General features: G+C 33.4%; 1 protein-coding gene across 10 annotated transcripts; it reads right to left on the bottom strand.

Moving 5' to 3' along the window:
* Positions 1–523: 523 nt before the first annotated feature.
* On the bottom strand, positions 524–9,482 carry LOC107178368 (glycine-rich cell wall structural protein-like). Of its 10 annotated transcripts, none has more exons than XM_052442671.1 (3): positions 9,051–9,445; positions 8,700–9,002; positions 524–726 (listed from the first exon to the last, which is right to left on the bottom strand). In XM_052442671.1, the coding sequence occupies exons 1-3, from the start codon at positions 9,370–9,372 to the stop codon at positions 662–664; spliced, it is 690 nt and encodes a 229-aa protein (XP_052298631.1). In that variant the 5' UTR covers positions 9,373–9,445; the 3' UTR covers positions 524–661. The 10 variants fall into 10 exon arrangements, with proteins under 10 accessions (XP_052298631.1, XP_052298662.1, XP_052298641.1 ...); XM_052442702.1 differs by lacking the exon at positions 524–726 and having other exon boundaries at positions 8,469–9,002; positions 9,051–9,122; positions 9,258–9,482; XM_052442681.1 differs by lacking the exon at positions 524–726 and having other exon boundaries at positions 8,469–9,002; positions 9,051–9,122; positions 9,171–9,450.
* Positions 9,483–10,366: the final 884 nt, after the last annotated feature.

Genomic DNA, 10,366 nt, shown 5'->3' with positions numbered 1-10,366 from the left:
CCATGTGATTTGCCGCCGCGCGCGGCCAACACTTGTTTTTTCTCCAAATCCATCTTCAAAGCAGCCTTCAGAAGTTTCGTTTTTCTCAATTTGCTTCCGGCATTGAGCTATCCCTATAACCAATATTAACCGAAAAGTCACAGGCAGCACGCCGATGTACTTGGAATGTTTTCTCATGTTTTAAAAAGACAACACACAGAATGAGCAATAGATATGATTATGCTCTTGCTTGGTGTTACAACGCTTGGAGTGGTGACCCTTATTTGTAGTGCTAAGAGTAATGGAAATAAATTAAACTTGGGATACATAGACGCAGCTGTTCATCTTTATTCCATGCAGACGAGAAAATTCATGGATCCACGTACGTGCAGCACAAAAATTGTATCGATATGCAAGAAAACATGCATGCAAACGCGAAATGATAATGTGGCTAAACTGGCCATAATTTTACGCGCAAAGTTTGACATAAGACGAAAACATAATTTCTCGCCATTGAGAACAACTGCATGCACAGAGATATTGATTGAGAGCACGCGTCAAATATCATTTTATTTATTCCAGAGATAGGTGTTGTTACTTATTGAGACACTTGGTATGAAACAACCCATGCACGCACAAGCATGGTTTTATAGCAGGCTCGCTAGCTAGGAAAATATTAGAATCAAAAGTTGCCTCCAATTCCCCCACCAGCACCACCACCAAAACCTCCACCACCTCCTTTGCCTCCTCCAATGCCACCACCAGCACCAACACCTCCACCAAATCCTCCTCCACCTCCTGCACCACCACCAGCTCCACCTCCTATGTCGCCACCTTTTCCACCCCCAGCACCACCTCCTACGCCACCTCCAGCTCCACCTCCTATACCACCACCTTTTCCACCCCCAATGCCACCACCAGCACCTCCTCCAGCTCCACCTCCTACGCCACCACCAGCTCCACCTCCTATACCACTACCTTTTCCACCACCAATACCCCCACCAGTGCCTCCTCCGGCCCCACTTCCTAGTCCACCACCTTTTCCACCTCCAATGCCACCACCAGCACCCCCACCAGCGCCCCCACCGCCTCCTATTCCACCACCTTTTCCGCCTCCAATGCCACCACCGGCGCCCCCGCCTAAACCACCACCATGTCCACCTCCAGCACCATCACCGCCTCCAAGACCTCCACCTGCTCCTGCACCACCCCCACCACCAAAACCACCTCCAATGCCTTTAGAAAATTCATCTTCCTCAAGTTTCCTACATTCCGAAATTCCTATGACCAACGCAAAGAACACAACCATCACACCAACAGACTTAAATATTAGTTTCCCCATATTTCTAAAAGAGTCGAAGAAAGACACAAATGCTTGCTTTGTGATGCTAAGCTTCAAAGGCTTAGTGCTCTATTTATAGAGTAACCAAGTGGCACACTTTATTGCGTGTACTAATCTTACTTAATGAAATGTCCCAAAATTCAACTCAGTTTGAATAGAATCGTCAATTGCCGGTGAAATAATAGTGAAGCTGTCACCATTACTCAACTACTAACCTAATGCATGTCTCCACTCACCACCGTCACAAGTAATTTACAATTAAACCATATATTTCTGACCACTAAGATTATCAACTAAGATTATCAGAAGAAAAGCTCAATTAAGAGATTTGGAAATATGATGGCATGGTATCAAATCAAATGGACCGCACTATATATTAGCAAGAAGTTGATTCCAGTTTAGGAAACCAAAAATGTAATTGATTCGAGTGGTGCTACCGATTTAGTGTAAGCTTGTTAGCTTTGGTATTTGTACTTTATCAAAAAAAAAAACAAAAAAACTTTGGTATTTGTACTTTGGGCTTTAGCCTTATGCTACAGGAATTTGATAGTATCTTCCAAAATGAAGCTACTTTTTACGCATCACATTCACATTTACCAGCTCTTAATAATGAAAGAATGATATTGGATTTTGTAAGTAATATCTCAAATTTTTATCTCGAATATTGATGTGGCACTCATTTATTATATAAAATAATAAATTTCAGTACTTGTAAAATTATTAATCATTCTACTTACATTATTCAATATCATACTAATAAATGAATGTCGTTTCATTTCAAACTAAACAATACTACTCAAGAAGTGTTGAATTACTTATTATAAAAATCTCCATATTAACCATTTTTTTTGCCAGCATGGAAGGAGTGGAAAGGGGAAGCATCTATACATTTATCATTGATCATAATTTAATACTTTTAACATATTTTTTCTTTTTAAAAAAAATTATTTTCGGCCATATATATATAGTCGTTCAAAATTTCCATAGGCCGCCAATGGGTTCATAGTCCATTGACATCCTGTTCTTGAGCGCATGGATTCCAGTACTAGTAATGACTCGGACACGACTCTCATCTCAATAAGGATCTATTTGTCTCTCTTCTTAGTGGGGATCTACCTTATTGTAATGCATCAGCATATAAAAAAAAAAAAAAAAATTCCTTGCTCCACTACATCTTTGGTGTCCTATGCATCATAGAATTGATTGTTCTCCATAAGCAAAACCCAGATCACTTTTATTCCTAGAACCAATCTCATAAACACTATTCACGATTTCACATCACCATCAAAATTACCATCAGATCCTTGCTTTTCAACCCTTGCGGCTGCAGCTCCAGCGTTAGTCAAACTGCCGCCACTAATCCTTGCACTGTCCCCTAACGTTTCTGCAATAATACTAGTTGCATGTGGATGATAAATCATATTTTAGAGCTTCCGGCATTGGCTGTCCCAATCGTCAGTACAAACATTAAAGTCACCAAGCTAACACGTACATTGTGAGAATTTTGCCGTCTTTCTATTTTATTCAAGCAAAAGATCGATCGAAAGGAAGAAAAGAAAGCTTGTTTTATGGCATTGGCAGGCTCAGTGGGAAGCCCTATTTGTAGCTTATGAAATAGTAGAAAATGTTAATGCAATTTGTTCATGTTTGTTCGTCAGATGTTACTGTCATCGATCAGGAGTACGTAAACGTAATAAATTTTAATTCCGAATTAAAAATTTTGAAAAGATTTAAGCTCAATAATTTTGAGACGTGTACATTTGCACGATAGAGATATATAAGAAATCCTTTTTTTTTTGGGTGGCGCAATTGATCCACTTAAATTTACTGTTTATATGTCCAAAATCTGAAACACAATTATAATTGATTTGAGAAGTTATCTTGGATCCAATACACTAACAATCATCAATCACGTAAGTGATTGTCAAACAAAATTTGAGAATGGATTCTCATAAAAAAAAAGGTGATAATCAGAATATCACCTTGGTTCTTTTTTTACTTTCACATGCAAATAGTGAGAAAGGGAATGGAACTTTCTATTTCACTATTCATAAATATTTATTCCTAGTGGGAGATCTTATTCATATATTTATGCTATCATTAGTTACTGAATTCTAGAAAATTAGGAAATCGCCCACAATTGTATATATCCCCATGCCACCACATCTTGGGAGCCCTAATTAGTACCTCCATCATTAATAATATTACCACTGGCAGATCCTACACTCTCATCACCATGCATCCAAACCAACTTGATGTTCTACTTTTGTAGCTGCAACACCAACGCCAACATTAATCACAGTGCCCTTTTTAAATCCTCCGTCGTGTGATTTGAAGCTGCGCGCGGCCAGCACTTGTTTTTTTGTCCAAATCTATCTTCGAAGCCGCCTTCAGAAGTTTCGTTTTTTTCTCAATTTGCTTCCGGCATTGAGCTATCCCTAGAATCAATGTTAATAGAAACGTCACAGCTAACACGCCGATGTACTTGCAATGTTTTCTCATGTTTTAAAAAGACAACACACAGAATGAGCAATAGATGTGATTATGTTCTTGCTTGGTGTTACAACGCTCGGACCGGTGACACTTATTTATAGTGCAAGAGTAATGGAATTAAATTAATGCATTCAGTTGAAGATGTTTCTATGACAGAAATTTCTATAATGCGGTGTTTAAAATTATGTTGTCAATGACATAACAAACATAAATTTTGTATAAGATTAGTAAATAGAAGGTAAAACAAGTAAATTAATATAAGAGTGGTAAATATGTGTTTTAAAATAACAAACAAAATAAACAATTATAAAAATAATACAAAATTTGTAAATCAACATTAAAATTTAATTAAAAATATTTTATTCATTTAATTTAATTAACCAAAGAAAAAAATTCACTCATCAATTTGAAAATAAAAAAAAATTGTATTGAGAACAATTGGAATAAGGATTGAATTTTATTGAATTAGTATAACCATGAGTTCTATATTCATCCTAGGACATTTATAATTTTTTTTATCATAGTATTTGTTTATTATGAAAAATTATTTTTCTTGATGTGGATCAAGCCAAAAACAAAAAGATATTCATATATTAGTAGACATATATGATATATGATGTAGGATGTTATGTGTCGCGAGTAGAGTACTTTTCAGAGGCCATAACTTGGACTACATGTGTCTGTTTTTGGCATATAATATATTATTTCGAAGCTTACGACGAGACGAACAAAATTCAAAACTGCCTAAGTCGTTCTGCCCTGTGGTCAAGCTGGAAATTCTACTTCTTTCCTGGTCATTTTATAGTTTTAAGATTTTTCCCTATTTTTTCTATTTTTTCTTGGATTTTTATCTTCTCTTTAGAATTCGAATTTGAGTGTCATTTGTTTTTCTTTTCTTATTTTGATTAGAAAATTTTAATTATTATATTATATTTCGGATTTTCTTATTTTGGTACATTCACGATAATTAGGCTTATTATAAAAGAGGCTCAAAACTCTAATATTATTCAATCAAACTTTCAACAAGATTTACCATTATTCAGAAACCTAGTTTCTTTTATCAGCAAACTCAACAACGTTTGTGTTTTGTCAATATATTTATAACATTGGATATATTTTTGAGTTTTATACATATTTCATGTAGTTTCAAAATTTGCTTTTGACTATACTTAGGGTGCGTTTGGAATTGAGGTGTTATAGCTTTTAAGATATAGCTACTGTGGAAAAAAATTGTAACTATGAAATAAAAGTTAATAATATGTAATAAATATAAATTTTGAATAATATGTTAGTCTAAAGGGCTACACATATTGTAATTTTGATGATAACAAACATATGTATTAAGTGATTTAATAAATATTATATTTCACATTTTCATTAGTTTTTGAAGGGTAATATTTATACAAGTGAATCAAGTGAAATCAAGCTCAAGACACTCAACGGACAACGACGAAATCAAGAATAAAGTTTAGAGCTCAACGGATAAATTAGTGTGATAAATTCTTGTAAAGCCGGTATGATTAAATTGATGCATGATTTAGCATTTGAGAAGCTCAAGAGATTAATTTAATTAATCACTTTTTATAAACTAAAAGGTTTTATTTTTATAAGATAAAGCACCTTGTGGTTTTGAGTAATTTGGACTTAAATGCTAAGTTTTAAAATCTTTGATTTTAATAAGTATTATTATTAAATTTCGGAGTTGGACATTTTTACAAACATTTGAAATGTTTTGGGTCATACTATAATTTATTAATAGTTTAGACTAAAGTGAAAGGTTTCGAGAACTTTGATAAATATGGGTATTATGTTGAAAAGGACTTTTTTGTGAAATAATAATATATTTGGGGCCATGTCATAATTTCAGAAAGTTTTGAGCTGACAATCATTATTAAGAAATTTTGAAATTGGACCTATTTATAAAGTTTTATAACATTTAGGCCATAGTATAATTATATAAAGTTTTGGGCTAAAGTGTAATTTTAATGAACAATGTTACTATAGCAAAATTCAAAAATAACGGTAATATCACTGTTCATGAGTGGCTAGTTGGATAAATCAAGCGGCTAACCGCTTGGGCGCTGGAATTTACCTATAACGGCTAACCGTTTGGGAGCTGGAATTTACCTATAACGGCTAGTTTTCGGACTTTAACTATAAAAACTCAACTCTAACTTCATTTTAAGAACTAATACAAGGAAAAACAACGTCATATAACATATATTGAGCTTCCATTTCGTAAATCATCATTTGTTGAATCATCGTTGAGCTATAATTTGTTATCTACTCTTAAAGAGAGTTTCATTGTTGTGATTTTCATTTCTCATCAAATTGTGAGTGTATAAGTGTGAGAAACACTTGGGGTGAAGAGATTGGGGAGATAATCTCTTGTTGTAAAGGTCCATTGACATCTTGGAAGTCAATTGTAAACATTTGAAGCATTGTGAGGCTTGGATAGTGAAATCCTCAAGCCGGGTGTGCTTGAAGGCGTGGACGTAGGCAGGGATAGTCGAACCACGTAAAAATCTTTGTGTTTGTTTTCTCTTCCTTTACTCTTTTAATATTGTGCTTGATTGAATTTATTATTTTTTATTTGATTAAGGCAATAGATTAAATTGTTGTGTGAATTATATTGCATAATTTTAAAATCCCAATTCACCCCCCCTCTTGGGTTGCATAACTTGCATTTCATAATAATTTTGATAAAATTATTAAAGATATAATATATTTTTCATCATATAAGTGAAAACCCATATTAATATAGCTTCCAAGCTACAAAAGCTAGTATTTACCAAATACTTTAGTGCTGTAACTTTTAAACTACAGCTGCCCAACCTCAATCCTAAACGCACCCTTAAAGATTATTTGATGTTGTTTAAGGAGCTTCAAAATGATAAAAAACATGAAAAGTATCATTTTTTAAAAATCTAATTTTGAGATAAATTTTATCCTTAACAAATCATCACATAAATTACATAAACTCAAAATTATCATTATTCAATTTAGATATAAAATCAGAAAATATATAAGGTAATTATTATTATAATGAGTTTTTAATTTGTATTTGTAGGTTTTTATTTTTATCAATAACTCTTATATTAATTTATTTGTTTTACCTTCTATTTACGAGTCGTGTGTTTTATTTATATAATTTTTGTTTTATTTTTTATTTAATGTTGATTTACAAGTTTTATATTATATATGTAAGTTTTTGTTTTGTTTACTAATGATACACTAATTTACCACTCTTATATTAATCTACTTGTTTTATCTTCCATTTATAATTCTTATATTTCATTTACCTAATTTATATTTTATTTTACACTTATTATTGATTAACAAGTTTTATGTTAGATTTGCCCTTTGTTTTGTTTGCCATTGATACACCAATTTGACACTCATACGTTACTTTAGTTTTTTTTAATCTTCCATTTACATCATTTATAGTTTATTTACACTTAATATTGATTTAAAAATTTTATATTATATCTGTAATTTTTTTGTTTACTAATAATACATCAATTTACCAATATTATTACGTTGATTTTATTTATCTTACCTTCCATTTACAGGTCTTGTGTTTTATTTACATAATTTATATTTTTATTTTACACTTGATTTACACATTTTATGTTACATTTGTAAGTTTTTGTTTTATTTATAAATAATATACCAATTTGCCACTCCTATGTTAGTTTACTTATTTTACCTTCCACTTAAAACTCTTATGTACCATTTACATAATTTATGTTTTAATTTATATTTAATATTGATTTATAAGTTTTATATTAAATTTACATGTCTTATGATTCATTAATAATTAATGTTTGATTATGGTATTAATGCCATGATTTTGATTACGACATCATAAACTGAGATAAAATTAGGTTTTACTTTAAGTTAACATGAAAGTGGCATGTGGTTTTTTCCCCAAAAAAATAAAAATTAAATGGTTGGATTGGTATTTATTAGATTTGAACACATAAGTCCATAATTAATCCAATAACATTGGATTTTCCGTTTTGCAATCCAATACAAAAAATGGTTTGGTTTCGATTAGATCTATTAGTTTGATTGGATTGAATTAAATCTTAAATACCTCTAATTTGTTCAACATCAATTTGTTTCATTTGAATTTATGGATACGCGGGCTCAATTTGATCTTTAATAGATCTCTTCATACCGGACCTATTGATAATATACATGATCTATCCGAATAATATTGGTTCTTTTTAATTTCTTCTTCTCGTAACTTTTATTAAAAAAAAAAAACTACAATCCTCTAGACTTTGCTATATACAGAGGTTAATTAAAAAAAAAAGGTCTTAAAAAATTTTATAAATTAAGTTTCACTTTCAATGGATTAGAAATTTTGAACTTGGGATGCATAGATGCAGCTGATCATCTTTATTCCATGCAGACAAGAGAAAATGCATGGATCCACGCACGCGCAGCACAAAAATTATATCGATATACAAGAAAACATGCATGCAAATGCAAAATGATCATGTGCAAAAACTCGGACGCGAGAGTCACGACCTCTTGGCTAAACTGGCCATATATAATTTTACGAGCAAAGTTTGAAATAAGATGAAAACATAATTTCTCGCAATAAACCTACCATTGAGAACAACTGCAGGTATAGAGACATTGATTAAGAGCATACGTTAAATATCATTTTATTTATTCTAGAGATAGATGCTGTTACTTGTGAGATACTTGATTTTCTCGCTACATATCTATGAAACAGCCCATGCACGCACAAGCACGGTTTTATAGCAAGCTCGCTAGCTAGGAAAATATTAGAATCAAAAGTTGCCTCCAATTCCCCCACCAGCACCACCACCAAAACCTCCACCACCTCCTTTGCCTCCTCCACTGCCACCACCACCAGCACCACCACCTCCACCAAATCCTCCTCCACCTCCTGCACCACCACCAATGCCACCCCCAGCACCACCTCCAGCTCCACCTCCTATGCCGCCACCTTTACCACCCCCAATGCCACCACCAGCACCTCCTCCTATACCACCACCAGCACCGCCGCCAACTCCACCTCCTATACCACCACCTTTTCCACCCCCAATGCCACCACCAACTCCTCCACCATGTCCACCACCAATACCCCCACCAGTGCCTCCTCCGGCCCCACCACCTTTTCCACCTCCAATGCCACCACCATGTCCACCTCCGGCACCACCACCATGTCCACCTCCAGCACCACCACCATGTCCACCTCCAGCACCACCACCATGTCCACCTCCAGCACCACCACCAAATCCTCCACCAGCGCCACCACCATGTCCACCTCCAGCACCACCACCAAATCCTCCACCAGCGCCACCACCATGTCCACCTCCAGCACCACCACCAAATCCTCCACCAGCACCACCACCACCAAGACCTCCTCCTCCTCCTGCACCACCCCCACCACCAAAACCACCTCCAGTGCCTTTAGCAAATTCATCTTCCTCAAGTTTCCTACATTCCGAAATTCCTATGACCAACACAAAGAACACAACCATCACACCAACAGACTTAAATATTAGTTTCCCCATATTTCTAAAAGAGTCGAAGAAAGACACAAATTCTTGCTTTGTAATGCTAAGCTTCGAAGGCTTAGTGCTCTATTTATAGAGTAACCGAGTGGCACACTTTATTGCGTTTACTAATCTTACTTAATGAAATGTCCCAAAATTCAACTCAGTTTGAATAGAATCATCAATTGCCGGTGAAATAATAATGAAGCTGTCGTCATTACTCAACTACTAACCAAAATAGATGTCTACACTCACCACCGTCACAAGTAATTTACAATTAAACCATATATTTCTGACGACTCTTAATTCTTATCAACTTAGATCATCAGAAGAAAAGCTCAACTAAGAGATTTGGAAATATGATGGCATGCTATCAAATCAAATGGACCGCACTATATATTAGCTTTTCAGAGTAGTGGTACACACTGTCACATGCGTATTAATTGATCAGCTCTAAAGAAATCAGAAATATATTGAGGGGCTGTCTGGGCTTGTTTTAGAGAAGTTAAAAAGTGATTACAAAAAATTAAAAGTTGATTTTAGTGTTTGATAAATTTTTTTAAAATTTTTGGTAAAATCACTTTATCTAAAGAATAGTTATTTAAAATTTAATTTTGAAAATTACTTTTTTACTTAATGTAATTCTATATATATCCTCTCATATACTATAAAATATAAAATTATAACTATCATATTCAATTAGGAACTAAAATCATTAAAGTTGAAGAGATTATAATTATTATTGATTATATTAAGATAACAAAATAAAAATATTTATTTTAGTTGTCAACTATTGTCTACACAATAAAAAAAATTATTTATACATGTTTATAAATGTCTATATAAATTTTATTCAACATTATATTTATTCTCATCATTTTCATTCTTATAATAGATTAATATAAAAAGATGATTTAAAACTCACAGTATTTTAAAAAATAAAATTTATCAAATATTTAATTTATTCTCTTTAAATATACTTATTCTTATTGCACAACTAGCATCAATTGTT

This window comes from Citrus sinensis, chromosome 1, assembly GCF_022201045.2.
Source record: "Citrus sinensis cultivar Valencia sweet orange chromosome 1, DVS_A1.0, whole genome shotgun sequence".
Taxonomy (NCBI): Eukaryota; Viridiplantae; Streptophyta; class Magnoliopsida; order Sapindales; family Rutaceae; genus Citrus; species Citrus sinensis.
The sequence above is the reverse complement of the archived record's forward strand: the minus strand, read 5'-3'. Positions and strand labels throughout refer to the sequence as shown.